At 46.2% G+C, this 14,794-nt stretch overlaps 1 protein-coding gene across 7 annotated transcripts in view; it reads left to right on the forward strand.

The window, feature by feature from the left end:
• The window catches only part of adgrg6 (adhesion G protein-coupled receptor G6), a 135,815-nt gene that overhangs the window by 86,541 nt on the left and 34,480 nt on the right, over window positions 1-14,794 (forward strand). For all 7 annotated transcript variants that reach the window (XM_078405458.1, XM_078405457.1, XM_078405460.1 and 4 more), the window contains 6 exons: window positions 165-330; window positions 3,872-4,015; window positions 4,604-4,717; window positions 8,387-8,432; window positions 9,800-9,906; window positions 11,507-11,634. In XM_078405458.1, the coding sequence (XP_078261584.1) occupies window positions 165-330; window positions 3,872-4,015; window positions 4,604-4,717; window positions 8,387-8,432; window positions 9,800-9,906; window positions 11,507-11,634 (705 nt within the window). The remainder of the gene's footprint in view (window positions 1-164; window positions 331-3,871; window positions 4,016-4,603; window positions 4,718-8,386; window positions 8,433-9,799; window positions 9,907-11,506; window positions 11,635-14,794) is intronic.

Raw genomic sequence — 14,794 nt, forward strand, 5'->3', positions numbered from 1 at the left:
AGAGGCTTCTCGTTCCCACCACTGCACCCACACCTCACCCAGTTCTGAGCCCACCCTGATGTCCCCACCTTCCTCCAGTATCCAGTTCTCCAACTCTCGGCTGGGTTGAAGACTCTCAGGCTGTGCCTGCTTCAAAGCCACCTTTGCTTTCTCTTCACCCACAGGGCTTTGAGGACATTGGACGTGTTGACGGCCAAGATAACCTTCGATGGACCATCAGCGAACATCACCACCCCCAACCTGGCCATTGGGATCTCCGCCATCGACGCTCAGACCTACAATGGGACCTCCTTCCGAGTGGGGTCTCAGAATGGAGAGTCCGAGCTGGAGGTGAGATATCAGCAAAGGGTGGAACAGACACTGAAGACCATCCCCCGTACCTTTTAAAGTAATGGGAGCCACATTGGCACAGCGGTAGAGTTGCTGCTTTACAGTGCCAGGTAACCAGATTCAATCCTGACTATGGGTGCTGTCTGAATGGAATTTATACATTCTCCCTGTGACCATGTGCGTTTACCTCGGGTGCTCCGGTTTCCTCCCACACTCCAAAGACGTATAGTTTTGTAAGTTAATTGGCTTTGGATAAAATAAAAACAATCTTTCTCTAGTATGTAGGACAGTGCTAGTGTACAAGGATCGCTGGCCGCCACGAACTCGGTGGGCCGAAGGGCCGGGTTTCCACGCTGTATCTCTAAATGAAATCTGCACTTGGCAGAATACATTTTAAATAAACAACGCTGCTTTGCTGCAATTAAATAGGAGAATGATGAAGGTAAGGCAGTGGATGTTGTCGGTACAGTCTTCATTAAAGCATTTGACAAGGAAGGCTCATCCTGAAGATTTCGCCTCATGGATTCCATGGTGATTTTGCAAATTGGAACCAAAATGAGCTTGGTCATAGAAGACAGAGTGTAGAATTACAGGGATGGAGAACACACAGAGAAAAAAATTGGGAGTGCTGCAAGGGGTGGATTGAAAGATTGGGGTTATTGGTTTGGTGGGTATTGGTTTTATTATTGACACGTGTACCGAGATCAGTGAAAAACTTTGTTTGCATGCTCTCGAGTCAAATCATACCCTACATGAATACAATCAAGTTCTACACATACAATAGGGAGTGCGATGAGAAAAATACCAGTGCAGGGGATAGTGTTACTGTATTGTAACGTTTCAGCTACAGAATATGTGCTGATTAATTTTAAAAAGTGTAGGGCCGCAAAGAAGGTTGGTTGGGTATTCTTTGTAAGTGACAGGACTTTTCAAGAGCCTGAGAACAGTGGGGAAGAAGCTGTTCTTGAACGTGGTATGTGCTTTCATGCTTTTGTATTTTCTGCTTGATGGGAGAAAGGAGAAGAGAGAATGACTGGGGTATGTAGTCCTTGTTATGTTGGCTGTTTTGCTGAGGTAGCATGAAGAACAGATGAAGTCAACGGGTTGGTGGGAGGAGGCTGTTTTGCCCCAACTCTGCAGTTTTTTGCAGTCTTGAGTGGTGCGCCCAGATAGGATGCTTTCTATGGTGCATCTGTGGATAAATCTAGGAAAGTCATATTGCAGCTGTATAAAACTTTGGTTGAGCCAGATTTGGAGTATTGTGTGCAGTTCTGGTCATCACACCAGGAGACTTAGAAGAGGCTGCAGAAGTGGTTTATCAGGAGGCCGCCTGGATTTAGAGAGCATTAGCTGTAAGGAGAGATTGTACAAACTTGGATTGTCTTCTCTGGAGCTTTGGAGACCGAGGGGTGACCTGATAAAAGTATATAAAATAGTGAGAGGCATAGATAGGGTAGACATTCTTTTTCTCGGGGAATGTCAAATACTAGAAGGCCTAGCTTTAACATGAGAAGGGAAAGGTTTAAAGGGTATTGATGAGGTAAACTTTTCACGCAGAGAATGGTAGGTGTCTGGAACTCACACTGCCAAGTGAGATGGTGGAAGCAAATACGATAGTGACATTTAGGAGGCATTTAGGGAGACACATGGACAAGCATGGTATAGAGGTCTAAATCGATATCCCACAGCTCTGCTCTTGCTCCCCCTCCCCCCATTCGTAACAAGGACAGAGTCCCCCTTGTCCACACCTTCCACCCCATCAGCCGTCACATACAGCAAATAATCCTCCGACTTGGTTGCCACCTCCAACGTGATCCCACCACTAGCCACATCTTCCCACCTCCACCACTTTCTGCAGAGACCATTCCCTCCACAACTCCCTGGTCAACTCGTCCCTTCCCACCCAAACCACCCCCTTCCCAGGTACGTCCCCTGCAACTGCAGGAGATGCAACACTTTGCCCTATACCTCCCCCCTTGACTCCGTCCAAGGACCCCAACTGTCTTTTCAGGTAAGGCAAAGGTTCACTTGCACCTCCTCAAACCTCATCTGCTGTATCCGCTGTTCCAGGTGTGGAGTCCTATATATCAGCGAGACCAAGCGCAGGCTCAGCGATCGTTTCGTTGAACACCTCCGCTCAGTCCGCCTAAACCTACCTGACCTCCCGATGGCTCAGCACTTCAACTCCCCCTCCCATTCCAACACTGACCTTTCTGGCCTGGGCCTCCTCCATTGTCAAAATGAGGCCCAGTGCAAATTGGAGGAACGGCACCTCATATTTAACTTGGGTAGCTTACACCCCAGGGGTATGAACATTGACTTCTCTAATTTCAAGTAGCCCTTGCTTTCCCTCTCTCTCCATCCCCTCCCCCTTCCCAGTTCTCCGACTAGTCTGACTGTCTCCGACTACATTCTATCTTTGTCTCGCCCCCTCCTCTGACATCAGTCTGAAGAAGTGTCTTGACCCGAAACATCACCCACTCCTTCTCTCCAGAGATGCTGCCTGACCTGCTGTTACTCAAGCATTTTCTGTCTATAGAACAGTGGTGAGATTAGGAAGATAAATTGAGGTCAGAAGTCAAGATGCCTACCTCAGGGTAATGTTCCCTGCTTAATAAAGTAGAGCAGGTGACTCCTGTTTGATGGGGAGATTGCTGGGATGGATGATCGATGAGTTTAGTTTAGTTTAGTTTAGAGATACAGCGCCGAAACAGGCCCTTCGGCCCACCAGGATCCACTCACCGACCAGCGATCCCCGCACATTAACACTTCCCTACACACACTAGGGTGAAGTTTACATTTATACCAAGCCAATTAACTTACAAACCTGGACTCCTTTGGAGTGTGGGAGGAAACCGAATATCTCGGGAAAAAAACCCACGCAGGGCACAGGGAGAACGTACAAACACAAACACCTATAGTCAGCACCTATAGTCAGGACCGAACCCGGGTCTCTGGTGCTGTAAGGCAGAACCTCTACCTCTGTGCCACCGTGCTGCCTAAAGATAATAGAGCAGAGCAAGATAGACCACTCGACCCTAAAAACCGTAGTATGTCATGGCGCCATTTTAGGAGGCAGAAACTTGCAGAAACATTTAAAAAGAAAAATAACAAAAATCTGTGAATTGTTAGATGAAATATATTCTGCATTTTTATGGTATCATCACACATACTGTTCCCCCAAAACACTGATTACACTGCGAGAGGCATAGCGAACGGCGGGTTTTGCCGACTAAAATGGCAGACGTTAGCCTCCTTTGCGTACTACACCAGTATAGGCAATTTCAACGGAGTGGTTCATCTTGCTCCTCTAGTATCTTTGGTGCTGCCCCCTTCCCACATCCCAGAGATATGTCCGTTGATTGGTTAATAGGCCACTGTAAATGGCCCCGAGGGTGGTGGATGGTGGGAGATTTGGATACTGGTGGCAATGGATGGGCTGGTGAGCATTTGGCAGAGAGAACTGGCCTCTCTGCCCTCTGCCCGCCCCTGCCCTCTGTTGTCATTGAATGACTGATGTCCCTCACCTTCTGGCTCACAGGTTACTTTCGACGGGAAAGCACGGACTGACAGCCTGGCTGAAGTTGAGCTGTCTCCTGGTGTGCTAGAGAAGCTGACAGAGGAGGAGACAAGTGCCGTGTCCAGGGCCCAGTTTGTCTTCTTCAGCAGGACAGGATTCTTCCAAGTAAGCATCGAGTGTATGGGCAAATATATACAAGAGAATCCTGTTTCTCTTGTTCTCTTTCTATCTTACTCACTAATTTTCTTTCTGATTATTTCTCTTTATCTATATCTTCCTATTTCTGTTCTCTATTTTCTCTTTTCCATTTCCCTATCTCCTTCAACCTCTCCCACTCTTAGTTCCCTGTTGTCTACATTCCTATTTCCCCACTCACCCTTTCTCCCCTCTCCCTCTGCACCCTCTCCCCCCCCCCCCCGCTTCCTTTTTCCCTCTCCCTCAACCTCATTCTCTCTCTTTCCCTCTGTTTCTTTACCCTCTTCCAAGCCCCCTCTCTTTTTCTTGGAGCGTCTCCATCTTTCTCAACCCGCCTCGCATCCTCTGCATTTCTCAGTGTCAGCTTTCTCACCGCTGTTATTTTGGCCTTCGCCCCTGTGCCCCTCCCCCCGGTCTCTGCCAACTTGGTCTCGGGGCACATGAGGGGTGTCTCACCATCTCCTGCCCCACCCTGCCTGTGCATGATCTTTATCTGACACGGTGGGGAACATCCTGCATCACACCGGCCATTTAACTGGGGCTTGTCTACTTTGACAGGACCCGCGAGGATTCTCTCTGCAGAGCTTTGTGGTGGCCAGCAGCATGGGTAATATAACCATCAGTAACCTCTCCGAACCTGTCACGATCCGAATCAGGCACAGGAACCCTCAGGTATGAGCAGCTTCTGGCAGTGATACTTGTTACAGGCTGCGCCTTTCATTCCTGTGATATTAATCTTGTCAATCTTACATTTTTTTGTGTAATGTTTCTCCTCACCTGCTATAGGTGTTAATGCATCACCCGCTAGCGCAATGGATGAGCCCGTCCGTCGTACACTCATATAATCTCCTATTACTCCCACTCCCCAGACTCCTTCAGCAGTGTTTGAAGTGTGTATCCAGATTCGATTTGAACACCAACCTTCAGAGCAGGAACAAGCTATTTAGCCTCCCTTGCGTGTGCTGCTATTTAATCAAATTATGGCTGACCTGATGGTAACCATAATTTTGCAATGCCTGTCTACTGCCAGTTACTTTTAACTTTCTTGCTTATGAAGAGCTGCCCAGATGTAGGAAGGAGGTCATTAAAGTGGAAAGGGTGCAAATAAAGATCTGTGAGGATGTTACCAGGATTGGAGGGCTTGATTTTCAGGAGAGGCTGGATAAGCTAGACCATTTTACCTGCAGTGAAAGAGGCTGAAAGACAACCTAACAGAGGTTTAAAAAACCACGAGGAGCATGGAGAGGGTCAGACGAATTGCACAAGCCTTTTCTTTCCCCCCGGGTCGGGGATCACGAACTAGATGGCGTAGGGTTTAAGGTGAGGGGATATATATTTTAAAGGATCCTGAGGGGCAACTTTTCCACATAGAAAGGCAGAGGGTACATGGAACAAGCTGTAGAGACAAGTATACTTGTCATAAACATTTGAGACACCGATGAGTACCTGGAAGAAAGGGTTGGAAGAGTTATGGGCCAACGCAGGCAAGTGGGACAAGGCCACTTTGGCAACTTGCTCAGCATGACTGAATTGGGCCGAAGGGCCTGTTTCCATTCTGCACAGCTCTAAAAAAAATCTCCTTAACTCTGCCTTAAAAACATTCAGGACTTTGCTTCCACTGTCCTTTGACAACGTGAGTTCCAAAAACTGAGAAAGAAAGAACATTGCTGTTCTTAAGTGAGTTTTCCCTTATTTTTAAACAGTCCTGATGCACGGTCCAGACTTGAAACATCGCCTGTCCATTTCCCTCCACAGATGCCGCCTGACCCACTGAGTTCATCTAATACTTTATTTTATTGCTCAAGATTGCAGCACCTGCAGTCTCTTGGGTCTCCTGTTTGTTCGGTAAGCCAGCTGTCACCAGCCTGGTTATTCAGTCACCAGTCTTCACTCACCTGGCAATTGGAAATTCAACCTTCTCCATCCTATGTAGGTTAATAAGGTATGTAGGTTAATTGGCTGGGTAAATGTAAAAAATTGTCCCTAGTGGGTGTAGGATAATGTTAATGTGCGGGGATCGCTGGGCGGCACGGACTTGGTGGGCCGAAAAGGCCTGTTTCCGGCTGTATATATATGATATGATATGATATAATATGATATGATATGATATGATATGATATGATCCTAACTTCGCTTAATGTGAGCCATCATTGTAGGTCTGGCTATTCAATACCAGGAACTATCAGCGGGTGTCACTGCAGTCAAACATCACGTGGCACAGCTCTCCTCTGCCATATGTGGCTCATCGGCAGAGCTACAATACTTAATTTCAAAATCTTCAGTCTCAGTCTGAAGAAGGATCTCGACTCGAAATGCCGCCTATCCATGTCCTCCAAAGAAGCTGCCTGATTCACTGAGTTACTCCAGCATTTTTTTTTCCGTAAACCAGTATTTGCAGTTCCGTGTGTCTTCAAAATCTCCAGGCCGAGTTCTGCTGGATTATATAATTGTCTGCACTTTTGGGGCAATTGTGCCAGGAATGAGCTTGAAACCCTCAGCCCTGCTCACCATGTACACAACCCTGCAAAGTTGTCACTCTTCAATCAACTGCTTCCTTTTCATCCTTTTTTTCCTCCAGAAATCCCAGCTTGTCCGACACTTTGCAGGTCACCCTTTGTTGTACTGTCCATTGAGGTGCCGCCCCTCAATGCTTCTCTCCTGACCTCAAATTACTTCCCTGACCCTCAATATTTAAAAGAAAATGTCCTCACCAAGCGAGAGCATTCCCTCTCTGAAATGCAAGGGGACAACACGTTCCTTGGAAAAAAATATAATCTTAAAAAACTATTACATTGAAGATGTTCTCCAAAATCAGGCAAGCTTATATTGTGAACTGTGTGAGTTCCAGACGCCCTGCTGAGTTCCAATACTGATTGATCAGAGATTTGCTCAGGCCTTGGAAGAAAGGACATCATAAATACTCTTAGTGTAAGAAAGAACTGCAAATGCTGGTTTAAATCGAAGGGAGACACAAAATGCTGGAATAACTCAGCGGGACAGGCAGCATCTCTGGAGAGAAGGAATGGGTGACGTTTCGGGTCGAGACCCTTCTTCATAAATACTCTTTTCACTCTAATGCCTTCATTACTGCCCCTGGCAACTCACAGATTGTGGAGCAGACTGCTCCCAATCTTGGTCACACATTTGTCCGGCACTGGCCTTGCAATTGATACTATACTAAGGTCACTCTGAAAGGCTGAATAGAAGGTTACCAGGAACTTACTCAGAAGAGGAATTGAGGCCAGCAAAGTTTAACCATGATCATATTGTAGGGCAGGGCAGGCTTGAGGAGCAGAATGGCCTAATCATAATATTTTCTTGTGTTCTTGTGTAACGTTCCTGTTGTTAATATTGTCACGTCTATTGAAGGCTCACTCCTGCCATTGTTATCTCCAGATGTAACTTTACTAAGAGAGTTCACTGAAGACCAGGGCAGTGGCCCATAGTGCTCTGGCCAGTGCTGTCCACCAACCGATATTAGGTCATTATCATATTGGTGTTGTTTGGGAACGTTGTGTGGAGTTATTATCCCATGGAAGAAACCAGGAGCAGGAGTAGGCCACCCCACCATTCAAGCCCACCCCACCATTCAATATGATCGTTGGTGACCTATGCTGGTCTGAACTTCTCTTCCATCCCAGTTCCCCATGGCCCTCAATTCCCTGATCTTTCAAACACTTCTCTGCTTCCTCTTTAAATAACCAGCGATTAAGCTTCCACAACCCTCTGGGGGTAGAGATTTCCAGATTCATGGCCCACTGCGATGGTCCAACACACCTCTGCTTTAAACGATCGTTTCTTTATCAAAAATAATATGCCCATTTAAGCGAGACTCCCGCGTCATTGGAAACATCTGTTAGGCCCTCCATGTCATAAGGTCATTAGGTCATAAGGAATAGAAGCAGAATTAGGCCATTCGGTCCATCAAGTCTATTCCGCCATTCAATCATGGCTGATCTATCTCCCCCTCCTAACTCAATTCTCCTGCCTTCTCCCCATAACCTGAAATAATCAAGAACCTATCTATGCCTAAAAAATATCCACTGAGTTTTGGCCTCCCTTGCCTTCTGTGGCAAAGAATTGCACAGATTCACCACCCTCTGACTAAAGAAATTTCTCCTAAATCTTCCTAAAAGAACATCCTTTAATTCTGAAGCTCTAGTTCTAGACTCTAGTTCTAGACTCTCTCACTAATGGAAACATCCTCTCCACATCCAAAAGCCTATACTTTACTTGCTGTTCATACTCTTGAAAAAGATACCACATTATTGCAAGTTTAATGTTCTTTTCAACACTGTAAAGAAGTGGGAACTTGCCTCTAAATTCTTGTTTCTTTAACAGGAGAGGTTTAAGCCACTCTGCGCCTTCTGGGATTTAACATTGAACAGTAAGTGTTTGTCATTGTTTTAATTAACAACTGTCCTGAAATAAGACTATGGTTTCTTTAGTACAGCAGATGCAAATCCAGGTTAGTTTTGTTTAGAGTTTAGAGATACAGAACGGAAACAGGCCCTTCGGCCCACCCAGTCCGTGCCAACCAGCGATCCCCAGGCATTGCCACTTTCATTTCACTGCATATCGTGTATGTGTATGTGACAAATAAAATTGACTTGACTTGACTTGACTTGACTAGCACTATCCTACACACTATGGACAATTTACAGTCTTTACCAAAGCCAATTAACCTACAACCCTATACGTCTTTGGAGTGCGGGAGGAAAACAGAGCACCCGGCGATAATCCACACGGTCACGGGGAGAACATAAAAAATCCGTACAGATAGCACCCACAGTTAGGATTGAACCCGGGACACTGGCGCTGTAAGGCAGAAACCCTGCCCCTTCAGCCCAACCTGTCCATTTAGGTCATGTGTTCCCCTCCACCTATGGTGCAGTCAACAGACATGGTCCAAATGACCTTGAGGTCTGTAAACACTGAGACAATGGTTTATTGGTAAGTGGAGTAGCTGATATTCTGAAGGCTGCAAACAGTGGGGGAGAAGCTGTTATGAGACAATCACAACTGCACACAATATGCCATAGAGGTTCCAGTGGTGGTGCTGGATTAAACCTTCTGTCACGTTCTGATGCAGGATCACAGTGACATAGAACAACACGACATTCAGCCCTTCCAGCCCATCCCACCATCCAACATGATTATGGCTGTTCCATACTCCTTGCCACATTTCCATCAACTCTTTTTGTGCCTCAAAATGTATCCATCTCATTTTCATAAATTCATAAGTGATAGGAGCAGAATTAGGCCATTCAGCCCATCGTCTACTCCACCATTCAATCATGGCCTATCTCTCCCTCCTAACCCCATTCTCCTGCCTCCTCCCCATAATCCCTGACTCCCATACAAATCAAGAAACTGTATATCTCTGCCTTAAAAATATCCACTGACGGCCTCCACAGCCTTCTGTGGCAAAGAATTCCACAGATCCACTGCCCTGTGACGAATGAAATTCTTGATCATCTCCTTCCTAAAAGATCGTCTTTTAATACTGAGGCGATGACCTCTTCGATGTAGTTATTGATGCCCTCCGCTGCCTTCTGTGGTAGAGAACACCACAGGTTTGCCATCCCCAGAGTGATGATATTTCTCACCATCTCAGTCCTATCCCTTGTACTATAACTGCAATCCTGGGCTCTAGACTTCTCACCGGGGGCAACGACCTTCCTCCATGGAAGCTGCTCGAGCCCAGGTGGAATTTTGTACCATTTCCTTAACTTTGAACTCCTTCTTTTGCAGACGACAGTGGTGGCTGGAGCACCCAAGGATGTCACGCCGATCCAAGGTCCAATGTGAATGAAACCATCTGCCTGTGCAACCACCTCACGCACTTTGGAATACTGCTGGTAAGGAACTCTTTTTATGTCGAGGGATGCCAGATACCTGGTGTGGTTACATGCATGGGCCATGGCAACAGCAGGACAATTAAACTATCAGTGTAAGCTAAATGATCAACTAATCAGTGGTTCTTTGATTGGCTATTTGGGCGATCAAGTCCTGAGTTGTGTTTTGATCCTGAATCCGCAACTTCATAATTTGTGTGAATTTTGTTTTTCCCAAAGCTTAACCCCAAAGCTTATTCTCGCTGATATCAAAATCTTGAAATGGACCTCTTAATAAAGCAGCCTTGCCTATTTCAGTGTAGGAAGGAACTACTGATGCTGGTTCACACCAAAGACGGACACAAAATGCTGGAGTAACTCAGCGGGACAGACAGCATCTCTGGAGAGAAGGAATGGGTGACGTTTCGGGTCAAGCCCCTTCTTCAGAAGGGTATCAACCTGAAATGACACCCGTTCCTTCTCTCAAGTCTTGCCTATTTAAGTGCTTGTCTAAATACTTCCAGAACATAATGATAGTGTTTGATTCCACCATTTCCTTTGGAAGTGCATTCCAGCCATCAACCCCTTCCTCTCTAAGTTAAAACAAAACCTTTCCCTCAATTTACCTTTAAAACTCCTTCCTCCCTCCTCATTCCTATGCCCTTTTGTTCCTGATACCATTACCAAAAAGATTTTGACTATCTACTCTATGCCTCTTATAATCTGACATACCTCTGTCAGGTAAAACCTGACAGCCACCTTCGCTTCTTGGTAAACAAGCCTATCCAAACTTTTCCAATGACAAAAGTCCTTCAATCCAGGTAGCATCTCAGTGAGCTTCCTCTGTACTCTCTGCAATGTAATCACGTCCTTCCCATTGAACTCATTTTGGCCAAATAGCCTCCTTTCAGGTTGCAAGAAAACATGAAAATATGAATCGTACTTCACTAGCCATTATTTTGCCTAGATGTTGTACTTAAAATAATGTTCAACCTCATTATTAATGGATTTTGGTTAGAATGGATTTTGGTTATTGTGGATGGAGCATCCCCAGAGTAATCAGACCCCACTGTCTCTTTAAGAACACAGGTTGCTAGTTACACTCTGGAGATTATTGAAATTGACAAACAATTGCTTTGATCGTCACTTGTGCAACGATACTCGATTAAACAATGTAACAAACCCCTTTAATATTTTTAGCTCACAGTAACAAAAGTTCAATTTTAGCTGTTAAAAATAACTTTGTATTTGCAAACAATTCGTTTCATGGAGTGACCTCCAGGTGGTTTGAGTGAATCCCTTACTTAGTTATTGCGGACAATCGGCAATAATGGACATTTCACTACCCCCCTCCCTATAGTCCATTATAACGAGAGTTATCTGCACAAGCATTTCCTTCTTTCAAATCAAGAGTTGGTCAGCTGGAGGAATGGCCTTTCTTCTCTCTACACTCCGTGTAGAGTCACTGTTCAATGTCATGATATTCATTCTTTGTTCAAATATCGCTCCCTCCTTACCCCGCTAGTTCCCATCTGCACTTTCACCTGTAGGAAGAGAGCAGGGTGTCAGCCTAATTACAGTCTGCAGTTATTCTTTGTGCATCATCGGTTTCATCCTCCTGCAGGACATCTCAGGGACGGCTCAGAAGATCGACGCGGTTAATACGAAGATCCTGACCTTCATCACTCACATAGGATGTGGGATCTCAGCCATCTTCACGGCAACAACCCTTCTCACATACGTGGCCTTCGAGTGAGTGAAATTCGACTTTTGTAGTTTGGGGCACTGTGACACGGTCGGGTTTGGGTCAGCGTAAGGAAGGGGGTCAAGGGGTGAGGACAGGGTCATCCTTCCTTCTACCTGTTCTTCATAGATGAATATGGCGGGGAACTTCTTCCACTGGTGGAAGGTTCAACAACGAGGGGACATAGATACAGGGTAAGGGGAGGGAGGTTTCGGGGGGATGTGAGAAAGAACTTTTTCACCCAGAGGGTGGTTGGAGTCTGGAACTCACTGCCTGGGGTGGTGGTGGAGGCGGGAATACTCACAACGTTTAAGAGGCATTTGGATGGGCACTTGAAATGCTACAACATTCAGGGCTACGGTCCAAATGCGGGAAAATGGGATTAAAATTAGTGTGTTTGGTAACGGGCGGCGCGGACACAATGGGCCGAAGGGCCTCTTTCTGTGCTGTAGGACTCTATGACTCTATGAACTCACCATATGCTGAGATTATTTAGAAAGCTTCCCCCAGTGATAATGGTGGGGGAGGGGTGATGGTGAAACCATGGGAAACTTTGCTGAGGTAAGGGGTGGAGAGGCATTGACCATCGGAAGCTTGAAGTACACCCCATCTGCCTCATGCCCTCCAGTGTCACAGGCTTGGATCAGTGGGGATGCTAGTGTATGTGTGTGCGTGCGTGCGTTTGTGTGACTCTGTCTCTGAATGTCTATACCAGTCCATCACAGGCTCGTCATTTCCTTCCATCCAGTCCATCTTCATAGTGTAGATAGCCACAGGAGATCCTTTTTCCCTGTGGCTACCAAACTGTACAACTCCCCCCCCTTCTGTCGTGGGGTAGACTGACTCCCCTTCCCCCTCGCCCCTCCCCACTCTTTGCACATCCCAAATCCTGGACTTTCCACTCGTCACTTTAATTTCATGTTTCAATAGACAATAGACAATAGGTGCAGGAGTAGGCCATTCAGCCCTTCGAGCCAGCACCGCCATTCAGTGCGATCATGGCTGATCACTCTCAATCAGTACCCCGTTCCTGCCTTCTCCCCATACCCCCTCACTCCGCTATCCTTAAGATAAATTTCATGTATCTTGTGTTTTATAATTCGAGTTTCACTGTACCTTAAATGGTACACGTGACAATAAACAGATCTTTGACTGTGGGCAGACCAATTTCCCTCCTGGGATAAATAAAGTTCTATCGTATCATATCGTATCGTATCACATCAGGAAGCGTGGAGGTATCACCAAGGATGCCTCTCACACTTGCCATTTCCTTGTCTCTCTTGTACCCTCTCTTCTACCTTCTGGAGAAGATACATGATAAAGCTCAGACATCCAGACTTAAGAACAGCTTCTTCCCCACTGCGATCAGACTTCTGAACCAGTTGCTTCTTTCACCCCCACCATCCCAGAAGTTCTCTTAATTCTACTTCATTCGTACTTTAATTATATTTTGCACCACTTGGCTTTTGCACCACAATCCTGGCACCATTCTGCGGTTTTGTACTCGGCCTTGCACTTGATGTTATCTTTATTATCGCCGTACTTATACTGTTTTCTCTATGAGTTTCGTGTGAACGAAGCCTTTCATTGCACCCTGGTGTGTATGGCAAAAATAAAATCTGAATCAGCAGTGGTTTTATTAAGGTGCCGGTAAGCATGAAATAGTTCACACAACACAATTGACTGCTGTATAAACAGCTAGTTTTCAACCTTTTAGATGCGTTGGTATACCGGACTAGATGTACTGTCACAAAAAAGCACTGTGTAACTGTACCTGTGTGTGTGATTGTCCATGTGTATATGTCTGTTTGTCTTGTGTGCCTGTGTGTGTGTGTGTATATACGTACTGTATATATGCTGTAAAGGGTTTCTGCGCCGAGCTTTTGCCCGACCTAAGGTCCCCGTGCCTTGCTCTGATCCCTTGACCAGGCCGCGCACACTGGTTCCCCGTGAGTGGTTCGACCCACTCACCCCCTACGGTTCTAGACACTGGACTTAGATGCAGGAGCGTTTATAGTGCAGAAAAATTCAACCAGACCAGATTTGAAGACCAGGTTTTAAATGGAAAAGGCTTTTATTGAGCGCTTGGGACTATTGTCCATGAATACTTATACACATTTCTATCAGACATATGCATAATTACACGAATACTTAGACACCGTTCTAAACGACATATGCATCACTACACGAATACTTAGACACAGTTCTACTAGACATATTCTTGACTGTAAGATGGGGAACGTACGACACATCGCAAACTTGACCAACACATATTCATTTACACACCCACATTTATTCAAACCACCCTCCCCTCTACACTAAACTATGTCCAGGATGTGCAGGATCGGGGTACATGCTCACCATGGGGCTATTACTGGGGTTACTGGCTGTTCGTGCTGCTTCTCCGCTGCTTTCCGTGAGGGTCGTGCTTGTCCCCTGAGTTTCTTCCTTCCGTTTCTTGCGTTCCTGGCCAGTCGTTGCGAGCGTTGTTGTCCCTGCTGCGAGCGTGCCTGGCCAGTCGTTGCGAGCGTTGCTGTCCCTGCTGCGAGCGTGTCTTTCTTGCCTGTCTTTTCGTCTTCCTACTGGCTTGCGTTCCTTGCAGGTTTTCTTGCAGTATTTCTTCTTGAGTTTAAAACCCAAAAGTCGTGGCCAGTTATACTATTCTGACCCGTCCTATCTCCCGCCAGATCTTGGGATCTCTTTGTTTAAAAGATATGTATTGAGTTTTCCCTTTGTCCTGCGTTATGTCCGGGGGTACCGGGGATGGCCAGACGGTGTTAATTGGTATTTTGTTGCGAGGTGATGGGTTTAACTGGTTTCCCATCACCTACCAGGTAGTTTTCTATGGGCTATTGTGCCCCCTTAACGAGATTAACTATGTAGGTCGGCTTGGGGCATTGTGAGTATGCTGATGTCAGCGCCCCAGTGTCTGGACTTCGACCTGGTTTCGCAGGTTTCTGCATGGCCAATATCCATCCATTGTTCTGGCCGTGGCTTTGCAGAAACCTAGAGACTGGGCTGTAAGGTTTTTGCTTTTGTGGCTGGTCACGAGGTCCCGCGGCCATCTTAGGACCCACGGATTGTGACATCCCCTGGTAAACTGACCGCAGCCTTTCTCCGCTATCAGCCCCAGTCTCCCGTTTAAAATGTCCAAACTGCAGCTCTTTG

This window comes from Rhinoraja longicauda, chromosome 9 (genome assembly GCF_053455715.1).
Source record: "Rhinoraja longicauda isolate Sanriku21f chromosome 9, sRhiLon1.1, whole genome shotgun sequence".
Taxonomy (NCBI): Eukaryota; Metazoa; Chordata; class Chondrichthyes; order Rajiformes; family Arhynchobatidae; genus Rhinoraja; species Rhinoraja longicauda.